The sequence below is a fragment of the Galeopterus variegatus genome, unplaced genomic scaffold, assembly GCF_000696425.1.
Source record: "Galeopterus variegatus unplaced genomic scaffold, G_variegatus-3.0.2 Scaffold3190, whole genome shotgun sequence".
Taxonomy (NCBI): domain Eukaryota; kingdom Metazoa; phylum Chordata; class Mammalia; order Dermoptera; family Cynocephalidae; genus Galeopterus; species Galeopterus variegatus.
In genome coordinates this window covers 123,303-137,172 of record NW_007729301.1, presented here as the reverse complement: position 1 = coordinate 137,172, position 13,870 = coordinate 123,303, and the positions used below count along the sequence as shown (strand labels likewise).

The 13,870-nt window shown below is 51.0% G+C and overlaps 1 protein-coding gene across 7 annotated transcripts in view; it reads right to left on the bottom strand.

Moving 5' to 3' along the window:
* Window positions 1-13,870, bottom strand: part of MPRIP (myosin phosphatase Rho interacting protein) — a 144,198-nt gene that overhangs the window by 8,233 nt on the left and 122,095 nt on the right. For 4 of the 7 annotated variants that reach the window (XM_008584250.1, XM_008584252.1, XM_008584253.1 and 1 more), the window contains 7 exons: window positions 11,824-11,971; window positions 10,910-11,027; window positions 9,513-9,672; window positions 8,396-8,515; window positions 7,479-7,565; window positions 6,561-6,723; window positions 4,960-5,045 (listed from right to left, as the gene is read on the bottom strand). In XM_008584250.1, the coding sequence (XP_008582472.1) occupies window positions 4,960-5,045; window positions 6,561-6,723; window positions 7,479-7,565; window positions 8,396-8,515; window positions 9,513-9,672; window positions 10,910-11,027; window positions 11,824-11,971 (882 nt within the window). Of the gene's footprint in view, window positions 1-4,363; window positions 4,430-4,959; window positions 5,046-6,560; window positions 6,724-7,478; window positions 7,566-8,395; window positions 8,516-9,512; window positions 9,673-10,909; window positions 11,028-11,823; window positions 11,972-13,870 lie in introns of all 7 variants that reach the window. The other 3 variants (XM_008584254.1, XM_008584256.1, XM_008584251.1) reach the window with 2 other exon arrangements.

The following is a 13,870-nucleotide window of genomic DNA, read 5'->3' as shown; positions in this document are numbered from 1 at the left end:
AGAGAGAGAGAGAGAGAGAGAGAGAGAGAGAGAGAGAGAGAGAGAGAGAGAGAGAGAGAGAGAGAGAGAGAGAGAGGTGCAGATGCAGGAGGTGGGGAGGGTGTCTCCTGAGATTAGTGGGGCATGCTGGGAAGAGAAATGTCCCCTATGAAATGGTGTTATTGGTGGAATGTTTTCATATCCAGAAAATTACTTAGATGAAAAGGGAAAAAAAAAACAAACCCAGAGAAACAAGACCATATGTTTAAGCAGCTGAATTCTGAGCTTAGGGCTCCTCAGACAAGGAGTGATAGACTGATCCAGCCAGGAACTAGAAAACTGCCCATCTGTGCCTCTTTTCTTATGTGTGGATTTGTCCACACCTGGTTCTTCTGCGATTAGTAAACGAACAGCCTCAGGCGAGGAGGAGCAGAGCACTCCTTGGCAGCCCTGGCAGGATGCAGCATCCAGGGACGAGGCCCAGCTCCTCAATACATCCTGGCAGCGCCTGCGGCGCTCACACACACTCCCGTATTCCCCGATCAGGAGACTGCTGGGTTCACAAAATGTAATGGGGATTTAGGAACATGTCGATATGTCTACTAAGATTTTCAGAATGTAAAATCAATACTCTGTTCACATGGGATCTTGGTAGTTTACATCTGCATGTCCTGAGATGAATGACGTTTTACGAATTGGGGGACAGAATATTTCCTGCTTCACTCTTGGGGATTTCTCAGAGAAAGACTGGAAATGAATGGAATCCTGGCATCTCCTGGGAATAGGCCCTGGCTCCTCAGTCTTCACATTAAGTGTTCTCATCAGACTCCGACTTCCCCACTTCTGTGTGGTTCAGAGCTTCACCAAAAAATAGGAAACTGAAGGGATGGCCTTGGACTCAGGGCCCACATGATTATATCAGTTTTACCCAAAAATATGAGCAACAAGACACTGAGTGCTGGGAGCCCACACACACTGGCGTCTCCTGCTTCAGTGCAGGCACCATCCTGCAGGTCCTGGTGTAGGGGAGCTGGGCAATAGAACAGTGTGCTGCTGGCTACCAGCCTGATGCTTCATGAGCTCTGGGATCCCAGCTTCTTCCAAGGCTTGAGGGAGAGGGTAGGCTCCGGAGTCTCCCCCCACCCCCCAGCTTTATTCAGAACAGCTGTGTGTGTGTGAACACATAAAATAGTTACTTGGTTTTAAATAAAGGGTTCTGGGTGGGCCCGTGGCTCACTCGGGAGAGCCTGGTGCTGATAACACCAAGGCCACGGGTTCGGATCCCTATATAGGGATGGCCAGTTAGCTCACTTGGGAGAGCGTCAAGGGTTAAGATCCCATTACTGGTTTTAAAAAAAGATAATAAATAAAGGGTTCTACTGCTAAACATCTTGAAACTTATTGGCCCAGGTGAACCTCAACTTAAGCAGGGTAGGGGGTGAGGGCAAATCCATAGCCCATTCTGAACCCAGCTGTGCCTTAATGCCTACACCTGCCTCAAAGTGTGAGAGAGGTGGTGGGCAGATGTCTGGTCACCACTGAGGGGGCTACGGTCGTCCCATGCAAGAGGCCCCGAGCCTAAGTAGTTGTTCGTAGGTAGGCCCTCTGAGGACAGCTGGGAACCCCGACACTGCCACACCCACTCTGTTCCAGCTGGGGACTTTCCGGCAGGAGTACAGGGAACCAGCTGCTCCTGAGACAGATGTGGACAGCAAGCTTCTGGCCTCTGTGTTTGCTTCCTGTGTTCTGTGTTGCAGCCCTCAAGTGACAGACCCATGCTGCAGCAGGCAAAAGCGAGCATCCCAGACAACCACAGCGCCGAGCACAGGGGTTCCTACCCCAGGGCCAAGTGCACACAGCAGCTTGGGCGAGGCTGGGGCCACTATAATTCTGCAGCTGGGAAGCAGAAAGGACCCCTAGGCTACCCCACACACCTGGAGATGGGCAATTCTCTCTCCACGCTTTGGGGTATAGCTGGCTCCCTTTGGGGCTCATCCCTCCAAAGCCGGTTTCTCCACTGAGTGGCTCCTACAGCTCCACACTGAGCTTACCACAGATTGGGGCCCATAAAAGCCCCAAGGGAAGCATTCTGGTCTCAATCCCAGAAAAAGCTGTGCTGCTCTTAAGCAACTAGCTTGCTTTGGTTTTATGGGGTCTGAGACTTTCTCTCCTTTTGAGCGAGGCAGGATATAAAACATAAGTGAAAGCTACAGATCAGTACATATCAGATCCCATACCAAAAAACACCAATGAGAAATCCACTTTCTGAGCAGCTTCACTCCCCTGTCTTCTTGTGGGATTGTGGAAAGTCTCCAAATATAATCAGGGAAAAAGACCCTCCATACTCTCAGTGCGTGTGCCTGCTAATGTCACCTGACAGGGCCAGCCCCAGCCCTGCCCCACAGCACTGCAGTGTCCCCAAGGGTGCATGCAAAGTCCCTGACTTTCTGCTGGGGCCAGCAGGACTGGCCCTACACTCCAAAGGCTTTCTTCTGGAAACCCAGCCAAGTAAGACATCAACTCAAAACACACCATGGGAAGACCCCGTTCCTGGGTTTCTTTCCACCCTTCTCCAGGTCCTCATTCTGAGAGTCTGAATCCACCCTGGCGGCCCAAACTGTCTTTCTTGAGTGTGCCCAGCAGTTTTTGCATATTCTGCCTTTGCTGTAGCCATTTCCCAGCCAACGTAAAGGCCTTCCCACTCACCCAGCACATGTCCCTGCAGAGGCCCTTACTGTCAAGACAAATACTGTGTATTTGTCTTTATGTCCCTGCAGGGATTCACGCACATGTGGGACATGTGCCCCATCCTGGCAGGGTGGGCACGCTGTAGCATGGCCCTACAGAAGCTTTGTCCCCTCCCTCTGACTGCCATTTATAGGCATGATCCACAGGCCCAGATCACTAACAGTGAACTTCAAACTCCTCCAGGAAAAGCTCAAAGACAACAGCTAGAGTTTAGCCTCAAGTAGGAAGTGAGAAAACCATAAAGCAAAAGAGAACAAGTTTCCTTTTGTTAAACAAAAAGTTTTTCATGTTTAAAGAAAAAAGCCCCACACTAACCTTTCTTTCTTTCTTTTTTTTTTTGGTGGCTGGCCAGTGCAGGGTTATCATACCCTTTGGTGTTATTACACCGTGCTCTGACCAACGGAGCTAACCAGCTAGCCCCTTCAAACTAAGTTTTCAATAGAGCCTAAACTGTATTTGGGCATAAGTGATTTGGGACTGTAGAAAAATAAAACCAAACTAAGTTTTAAAACACTAGGATTTTCTCAAAACCCTTCCTAAGGCAAACCCATGTCATCTATGCCTCAAGATGAAGCCCCTCAGCTGGAAGGACGCTGTGGCCATGGATCCTACTAGGACGAGTGGCCCATGCAAAAGGAACCAGCACTTGGCCACTGCCAGCTCCAGCCCAGCTCCAGCCCAGTGTCCCCTGCTGGGAGCCTCGCCAGCATGGCGTGCTTCTTGCTGTCCCGACCTTCTTGTCACCGAATGCACGAGGTCAAAGTTGCTAAGTAGGTGACCACATGTTGTGGGGGAGAGTGATGTGGTGGCCCTTGGTGAAGACCAGGAGCATAGTGGGTGGGGTGCATGGTCCTCATGCTCACATCCAAACAGGCAGGGGTCTCCTGCCAGCATATCAGTCTCCCATCTCCTCTCTTCAGGACAGTGCCTTCGGTGGCACCCAGTGAGAAGTTGTTATTTCGTTACAAAAAAAAAAAAAATGCTGGCAAATATTCAGCCCCAACTGCTTATAATTACTACGCTCTTCTGGGCCATTCTCCCAAGCTCTGCCCAGGATTGATCCATTCCACAAATGATCGACCCATAAACCTTGAAGGACAGAGAGGCTATGAAACGCTGTGAAGAGCCCAGGGCAGGCAGAACCTGCCCAGTTTGCAGAGAGACTCCTCTGCTGCCTTGGCCAGCTGGCTGTGAACTGGGTGTGAGAGTTCTTCAGCGGATAGACTTTGCTTGCCAAGGATGGCAGGTGTCTGTCAACTCTACCTCTTGACAGAGGGCAAGATGGGTTTCTCCAGAGAAGGTGGAATGAGTTAGCCACCTTGCACAGGTTATACCTAACATGCATGCTGAGAGGTGCTGGAAGCTATACGCACGCCTCTGCACCCTCCAGGGGGCTGGCTCTGCAACCTGCCCGCCAAGCCAGAGGAGCTCCCCTCAGCAAGGGGCCAACTCTGTTAAGAGGTTAGAGTGCAATGAACTCCTCAGAACAGATTGAAGAAACCTCTCTTGGATTTGTATGTGCCTGTTGGAGCAGGATGAATTAAAGTAACAAAGGTGCTTGCCATGGAGGTGTGAGCAGTGCATGCAGACAGCCCCCCCTCGAGCGGGCAGGTGGGCAGTGGTGAGAGGCGTTTACCTACATGACAGGGGACCTGGAAGCGGGAGCGTTTCAGTTATCCCATGAGACCTGCTCAATTACGGACTGTCAGAGGAAAGAGCAAAAAACAAGACACACACCATCAATCCTAAACGTAACATGCGGGCCCCTCCCACCCACCACCCGTCCTTCCCACAGAGAGACGCAGGCTGGGCTCTGGGAAGCACGCTGGGGATTGGCTATTGTGGGCCAGGGGAAGAAAAGCAGGCGTTGTCTCTCGAAGGCAGGTGGTATCTGCATTACAATAGGGTGTGCAAGAACAATACAGACACAGCAGGCTGACACCGGCGGGCTGGGTCTTGGAGGTGGGAAGCTGAATCACTCCAAGCCCTGCTTCTCACAGCCCTGGCCCTCAGTGTCGCTGCCAGCAGGTTGCTCCGTGAGAGACACAAAGCCTGAAGCCATGAGAACCGGCCTGGCAGGGTGAGCACATGCGCTGGCTGTGCTCTGGGACCCGGGGATTCTGCCACTGCAGCCCGTGAGGGGCTTGGCCATAGTTAAACCTGTCTTTTGATTTGGGCTCCTCTTCCCAGTGTCCTCGAGTCCCATCTACCAGGGCTAGACTGCAGACTCACCTTGGACCTGATGTTTCTGAGTTGCCGGGCGACACAGGATCTGTCTTTCTTCAAGAAGTCAGGATTACTTTTAGATTTCATTATATCTGAAGGAACACACAGACTATTACTACATTTGTTTTCTAAATCTGGAACCAGACTGAATGTTTAAAGTCTTCCCAAGATTACTGCAGCACACTTATGACATTTCCTTGAACAACTCAAAGGGAATTCAATGCCAAAAGCACGATACACAGTAGATCACTTCTGGAATGCCACAGAGCACCAGAACAACGGGAAAACGTGTGTGCGGCAACCCACCAGGGCTTCTGGCGGCTTGTTCTCTCCACGGAGGGAGCTGGTCTCCTCACCCCTGTGCCAGACCTTAATTGCTGAGCAGACCAACTGTCCCCATTATTCATTTATTCCCTGCCTTGCTCCGATAATACAGGACCGTCACAGAACAAGACCAAGTCCTCATAATCCACTCCCACCAAGACAACAGCCCATGAGACTTCTTAGTGTCTACTTAATATATTTATGGATCTCTTTCCATGTCAAAACAAAAGTACCTTCCTGACCTCTTTTAATAACTGCAGAGTATTCCACGGTATAACAGTGCTATAGTTTATACAACCCTCTATTGATACCTTAACCAGAAGAGGTTTTTCGTTCTTGCACATTAACGCTCAGTAACCGTGTCTGCACATTTCTGTGCACTTGTCTTTTTTTAGAAGTTACTCTAGTAGGTCAAAGGATACATATTTTCCCCCTTACTCTAAGTCTTGCCCTCACCCTGTCGCCTCTTCCTCAGAAGCAGCCACTGTCATCATTTTGTCACCTGTCCACAGTCAGTCTAGAGTTTGATTTTAAATTTTGCTACATGAGCACCTTCCAGAAAGACTGGTAATTTATACTCCCGTCAGCAGTGCAAATGATTTTTTCTCCACGTATCTGTTGATACTGCCATAATCACTATTCCTTAGCTAGCTGATAGAATAAAAGTCAAATATTGGGGATATTAGTCAGCTAGTTTGTCGGTCTTTTTTAAAAGGTCAACATGAAGGTCAAATGAAATTATGTATTATCTGAAGGTGCTTGATAAAATATTAGGTCTTTAACCTCCTGAAACCTATTTTTTGTGTGGGTGACTAAATAAATGATTTTAGCCAACAAAAAAAGGAGTCAGTCCTGTGGCTCATTTGAGAAAGCTGGGAGCGACCTCCCCTGCCCCACCTCCAGTGGCCTTTTACAGGTTTTATGGTAAGACCCTGGGATCAGGCAACTAGTGAGAGTTGCTTTCACCCAGATGCTGAGTTCTTTAGGAAAAGAGAAAATCAAGACATTTTATTACTACGAAACCTATGCTGGAGGTGTGGCTTCTCCTCAGAGCAATCAGCACAACACTTGCCACTGTACCAGGCGCTGTGTGGAGGGTGGTTTCCGAACCTGAGCAGCCCGTGCAGAAGACAGCGCTTCTGCACTTCTTTTCCATTAGGAAATGTAGGTTTGCAAACAGTATCGGGTTCTTGTGCTTTGAATCATGCACCACTAAAAGTCTACGACCAAATCCCCATGAGCTATGAAGCAATAACCCAAAGGGCGTAATCTAAAGAACTCACCGTATCCAGACACAGCAGTATTCTCGGGGGATTTTTCCCCCAGCGCTTCGGTAGCTGCTTTTAGCTGCTCTTTCAACCTGCTGATATCACAGTCTGCTTTTGCCTTCGCGATGCTGAGCTCTGTGTAGATGTCTTTGTACTTGTCACTAGCGTACTTCTTGTCCTTCGGAATGAAAGGATAGAAGCAAATGGTCCTTATGGCTAAGGGAGGAGGTTCATATTAAACTGGACCTATCTCCCTTGGGGTTGAAATGCTTGTGGAAATGATGGTTATGGGCCAAGGAGGCCCTCGCCCATCGGCAGGAGAGGCGGGTTGACCTCTGCTTCAGAGGCAGAAACTGGACATAAAGGAAAACATCTGGGGCCTGAGGACATGGGCACAGATGAGATACTCTGTGTCAATGTGGTATGACAACTCCCAGGCCCACGGCCAGGGAGTACAGGAGCACAGTGCCCTGGGCTGCCCGGCCAGCCTGGTGTGGCCTTGAATGCCCAGGACCCTCCCCTGTGGCATTCAGCTGGGAAAACCCTGTCTTTCTCAGATTGTCGAAGTGACTGAATCACCGCAAAGGATTCCGTCATCTCCCCTTTCTGACTGCAGGAATCCCCTAGAGGAGACTGGCAGGAATCCCCTAGAGGAGACTGGCAGGGACTGATCATATTGTGAGCAGGCCAGGCCACAGGATGTCCGACCAAAGCACACAGAAAATCTAGAAAACGACAAGACAGGAGGGCAAAGCAGGGCTGCTCATTTCCACTGTAGCTGCTTGCAGGCTGCATTTTAAGAGAACATGATTTTGAAACTGTGTTCCTCATGAAAGTGCAACCTTCTTCAGACCAGCCTGTGCTGAGCCACAGGCTTTGAGTATGGGAGACGCCATGGCCCCAGACCCTCCTGCCCTGGTGAGGGGCCAGTACCCGCAGTGCTGTCTGTAGTTCGTCCTTGAGAGAGCTGATCTCCTGTTTTAGGTATTGTATTTCCGACTCCTTGACCCGCAATAAGACCTAGAATGAGAGAGAAATAAGGGGTTGACATTCAGCAGCAAAGACTGAGAAGTAGCAGCTAGCTCCCTCCACGCCCCAGTGAGCAGGGCAGCTGGCTTTCCACCCTCGCCAATGTCCAACTGAAGACAGGATTTAAATACTGCTCAAAGCTGCAGTGTTACATATGGAAGCTGAAAGGAAAGAAACTGCCTCCCGGTCCTGAGAGCCCCCCTCTTCAGCCTGAGGCCACCACAAACTGACCTGCTTGTCCCCCAAGACCGAGCCCTCAAGGCTCAGAAAATGTTGCTGTTGAAACTTTGGTTCAACTCACTCAGCCTCTCCTGCCTGCCTTCTTGGTAAAGTACTCATTTAGTATGAGATGTTTTTAAGATGAAATTTTAATTGAATGGGAGAAATCTAAGTGCTTTCCTAAAAGGCATCTTAAACACCAGAATCAATCATTCAGACTTAAAAGGGACTTCTCTGAGCCTGAGAAACAGAGTGTTATGTAATCTCAAGCAGCCGCAGCATTCACAAAGCTATTAAATGTGTTATTTTAAGTGGCTGGTGTTCATGGTGTGGTAGAAATGGAGGTGGAGTCAAGGATGGGGTCTGAGATCCCGTGGCCTCGTGAGGGGTCAGCGCTTCTGCCTGCGGGTCTCCAACTGCCTGGTAGCTGTTTTCTTGCTGGTTTGGGGTGACTTTTGGGTCTTCCCATGTTTCTCACTCTGGCTGTCTTTGTCTTTGTGTTTTGTCCCTCCCACGACACTGTAAAGTGGGGCCACGCCTGGCTCCCTTCGGGGCTCCTGCAGTGCAGAACTGAGTAAAGCAGCTCTGGCTCCCGCCAGTACCTCCAGTTCATAGGCGTCCTTGCCCTGCGTGAGGGGCGATCCGGTGGCCTCCCCACCACCGTCCCCGGTCAGCAGCGTCCGTAACCGTGTGATCTCTGCAGCCAGGCGGTTATTCAGCTCCTGGGGGGCAGCAACACAACTATGACACTCCACAGAGCTGCCTGGGGGCTGGAGCCACATCTTGCAGCCTGGACAGGCCATTTCTCACCAACAATGTACAGAGATCAGGCCCCCAAACACAGGGGCCATGTGCAGTGCTTGTGCACATCTGAGATTGGTGTGAGGTTGACACTACCTGTGATTTACATTCTCTAGAAGCTGTTTACGTGGGTTAGGTGTCCATAGAACTGTGTACATAAGATTCGATAATCCTTAGCACCCTTCTGTTATGGTAATTGGCATTAACTTGTTCCCTTGTTTTCCCATCCTGCATTCTCTACCTCCCACTTTTTGGACCTTCTTTCCAACTAAGTGGTCCCAGTCCTGCCCAAGCAGCCTCACACAGTCCATGCAGTGGGCCCTGGGCCCCAGGGAGGCCTTGAGGCTCTGGCAGGCTGGGCAGAGAGGCCTCGAGTGAGAGCAAAGCTATGCCCTAAGTGCCAGGGGAGGACGTGCAGGAGGGGGTTGCACAGAGGGCCGTTTAATTTGCCGCCCACAGAAGAGCTGACGTTGAACTAAACCTGATTCAAACCTTTCAATTAGCCAAGATTTAAATGCACCCCAATTTTCTGCAGGGCAGGCAAAATTTAAGGGAACAGTGTGACAAAAACGAACATGAGCACAGAGGGGACATCCCAACTGAGTGGGATGACCCTCCCATGTCCTGCCAGCAACAACCAACCAGAAATTCAGAGGTGCTCTGAGAGGACAGTGAGACATCTCAGAGTCTCAGAAAAGGCTGAATCAAGAGTGACTCCAAATTCAGAGAGCTGGTTCTTGTGGCAGGATGGCCTTGCTCCGACCAATCTGCAGTGAGTTTCTGTCAACACAAGGAAAGTGGTCAGGTGGCCACTCCGTGGCTCAGGGATCCTCAGGGCCACCTTGAGGGTGAGGCCTGGCTCCAGCTCCAGCACAGGCTCACCCGGTAATGGGTTTACCTGCCAGGCCTTGGGCTCACCTGATTGTGGGCATTGAGCTCCTGGTTCTCACGCTGGCACTGCCGCAGGGCCTGCCGCTCGGCCTCCAGTGCCTGGGCCAAGTGGGCGTTCTCCAGGCACTTCTGTGAGTACTGCTCCGAGAGGACCTCCAGCTCCCGCTGCACCGACTGCAGCTCCTCCCTGGGGAGAAGGCGGTGCTCACTCCTCCCCCCTTGCCCCAGGACCCAGGCCTCTCCAAGGCCCTGTCCCCTTCTTGACACCCAAAGGATGACCAGACACAGGAGACAGAACTGAGCAGTACTACGAATTCTGTCCTCCCAGCCAGCTGCACCCATTAAAGTAAGGGACACCTCACAAAAGTGTATTCTGTGTTCCTCCTGTTCCTCTCTCAAACAGCCTGACAGTCCTAGAGACAGCACTTCTCTGGTAAAGCCAATCAGGACAGAATCCAGTCACTTGCGGCAACGCAGATGTCCTGTTTCTGAGAGAATCAGACGTGGAACTCTTTTTTGACTCAAGATTTGTTTCCAGTAAACCAACTTTTGAGGATGTCTTTGTCAGCCCAGGATTAGGCTCCATGCAAGACATAGAAAAGCAAAACCTCATGATGCTGTTCTTGGTCACCCTGAATCCAGGAGAAAGATCATTTCTCTTGCTGGTGGAACCAAGGATAAGTGGCTTCCCAGTGAGCCACCTGGGCCCCAGCATCCCTGTGACCCCACTCCACTTAGGTGAGCATGACCGCTGTATGGGATGCCACGTGAGCCTCCACGCCTCAGCCCCTGAGAGGCAAGGCCCTGGCTGCTGAGCCATTGCAAAGACCTCTGGTAAAGTCTAACAACTGCATGGCTCTCACGGTGGCCATTCCAGGAGGCTCCCCATGGGATCAATTCTACTGAGGGGAAAAAATCTACAGGAGCTTTCCCGGCATGTGTTCTTTCTTCTCCTGCATATGCAGAGGGCATCAGCACACACGCAATGTTTAGAACTTAGTGATGGTGGTCGCTTCAGCCACCTACAGCAGTGGAGCACCAGACACCAAGTGCTAGCTAGACCCCTGGCTCTAGGCAAGCTCCTGAGACAGCTGCCGATGGAGAGAACAAGTCCCAGGTGACCTGAGGTCTGCCCCCAAGAAGTAGGGTTTTAAAATTTCATTTGTTGCATCTTATTCTTTGCTTTTAGTGACAAATCTTTGTTTTAATACAGGAAGCCCCACTTGGGACATGATCTGCCATTGGACAGGAAGGCAGTCTGAGCTGCCCTCAGCATCCACAGACCTCCCTCAGGACCTGAAGTCTCTGAAGCTCTTGCAAAGACACAGGGAGAGGCCCCAGCCCCCCACCTGGCAGGCCTCCCTCTAGCCCTTCCCGCCAGGGTCCCTCCCACAGGAAGGAAGCACTCAGGCTGGACGACTCACAGATACTGTCGCCTCAGGGCTTCAATGTCTGAGTTAATGCTACTGATCTGGGACCGCTGGCTCTTCTCCAACTCGCGCTCCATTTCCTCCCGGTGGGCGTTCTTCATGGCTTCGATGGCTGCAGGCAAGAACACGACCCTCAGCACCAAGGGGTTCAGAGCTGCACATGGGCTGCACCCCTCCCCGCTATACCGTTCCCTCCCTGACGGAGCGTTGTGACACCTGCCCACTGCCAGTGCTTAAGCCACCCTCAGCTGGATTCTACATGGCAGGCTGGCCTGGCACACATCAACTCTCTGAGGTGGACGCAGGCTGGGAAAATTCCCACTAGATTCCCCTAAGAGGGATGCACGCACTTTTTTTTTTTTATGTTGGAAGAAAACTAAACCGGGGAAATAAATGTCAGTGTTAAATTCAAGCATGACTTTATAATACAAGCAAATTTTGGGGCTGGTGTATTTTCTTCCCTGGCACTAAGACAATAAACTGCTGTAAAGTAACAATCAATTACACAAAAGGAAGGCAACACAGAATGGGCATGATGCACCTGCTCGGCAGAGCAGTTGCTCTGACAAAGCATCTGGCAGGACAGAAGCCACAGTGTCTTCATGCTCTGATGCTACGGGGCACTCTGGCCAGAGATGGCCTCATGCTGATAGCTGTCTGTCAGAGCAAAAAGCCATCAACTGGACTGATGAGGCTGGGACAGCCCCTCACATGTAGCTGGCTGAGCTGGTGGTCACGGGGAGCTGGGAGCTCCGAAGCTCTCAAAGGCTCCCAGAACCAGCCACTTCCTCGGAGTGAACTGTTCAAGAGCTCTCTTCAACAGTGAAGCTTAAATCTCGGCCAAAAGGCAGCGTAAAAGCCGGTCATTTCTGAGTTGTACGTCCCATCCACGGTGGCCCAGCCCCAACCTGAGATGGTGGCTGCAGTCTCCTCGGCCAGGAGGCGGTCCTTCTCCTCCCGCAGCTTCTCCAGCTCCCGCTGGTGCTGCCTCTGCAGGTCTTCGATCTTCTTTTGGTGTGTTTCTTCCATTGCTGCAAATCCTCGCTCGCACGTGGCCTGCAAAACACAAAAGATTCTTTGTCAATTTCTTTCTTTCCCTCTAGGTTGGGTGTCCTGTTTAATGGATAAGCCAGCAACTGTGCCCCATCCAGGCTCAGCTGTAACTGGGCATGTGCTGACTGGGCCCTATGATAGCCTTGGGAAGTATGGCAAGCTCCTTGGGGATACCTGGAGATTCTCACTGATGCTATCAGAGCATCTAGAAAATGGTGTTCACATCACAAATTCTATGTCTTATTTCTGTGATTGTTCTGAACCCCATTTCCTTGTGGAAAGGTGTGAGAAAGGGTTGCAGGGGACTGTAACAGTATCACTGCCAGGTAGGACTGACAGGAAGGAGGGACACAGAGAGATACTCTCGGTGTCTGTCACAATGATGACAGATTTGTCAGCCGAGGCAGCCAAGGCCATCCTATGAATGACAGGTAACCTAGTGGGCACCAGGCTGGGGGCCCCGCTCACCCCACTGTGGGCTGGGGGTACACAGAGCCCAATTCCAGGAGCTGGGGGGCCTAGCCCTGCCACTAGCCAGCTGGCAACTGTAAACCAGTCATTTAGCCTCTAAGGTGTCCACTGAAGGAAGGAGACTAAGCTGCATGATCTCTTTCCTTCTAGCCTATGTCTTCCTCTTTTTTCTTTTAAAGGAGAGTAAAGAGTGCCTCTGCTAAATTTAACAAGACATCTAACAGAGGGGCTGCTTTCCAAGCTCACCCACACCTTGTTACACCCTGGAAGGACACAGCTTCGCTCCCTAAAGAGATCAAACCATCCCCCACACCCATGTGGGGAAGCCCAGGCCTGGTTTATCAGAGCTGCTCTTACCAAGAGAGCAGGTGAGTGTGCCACCCAGCCACCAAGAGGGAAGGGTGTGCAGATGTTTTGAGCATGGAGATACACTTTCTAAGTCTCTTGCAAGATCCACTTCAGAGCAGGGAACAGGTCTTTCACTGAGTTTTAAAAATTAGAAGAGACTTCTGGTCAAGATGGTGGAATAGACGATCCCCAGCATCACTCTTTACCACAATCGACCAATTTACAACTATAAAAAAGCAATGACACCCAAGCTGGGGCCGCTGGAGCTCAAGGGAAGAGGAGAGACCTACAGAGTTCATGAAGGTGGGAGAAGCCACAAAGAGAGAAAGAAAAAACCGCTCTGACCATTTTGAGCCCTGGCTGTGTCCAGGCTGGAGCTGCTGACGGATGGAGCAGGAGCTGGCAAAAGCCGCAGCTGTGCCCTCCAGATGAAGTTGCTTTGAGGTGACAGGGAGAAGAGGGCCCTGGCGACCCTCAGGCCAGCAAGACCACTAACAGGGTTCCCATGAACTCACACAGGAGCAAGGAGCCACAACAACTGAAAAAAATGAGCCACTCAGAGGCTGGTGAGTCATCACAAGGGACCAGCACACGGCCCATCCCATGGGAAGTGTTTGCAGCGGTGGGGGACACAGGCCCACCCGGGGGAACGCTGGGGCGCAGCAAGGACAGCTGATCTGCACCCCTATCAGTGAAGGGCCACTCAGAGGAGACTCGCCAGGAATACAGAATTGCATGGGGTGCAGTTTGATGAAAAGACTCAGGCCCAGACCAGAGTTTCAGATCTCTCGAGAGCCAGAAGTACCTATAAAGTTAACCATTAAAACCTGAGCTGCACAAAAGCCTTCCCTAGGGAATCAGCAGCAAAGCGACAATATAGCTCAACCACAGGGTTCAAGTATTGGTCCCCACAGGAAGAGCCCCCATTCTGGAAATAAGCAAAGGACAACAAATTAGTTCCAGCGCAGAGTTTAAATGGTGGGAACAGCAAATCCAACACAGAACTGAAAGAAAAAACAAAGTACCTGCAACGAGAGACGAAGTTTCGTATTAACTAGTAAAGGTCTCATTCTACAAAAGAAC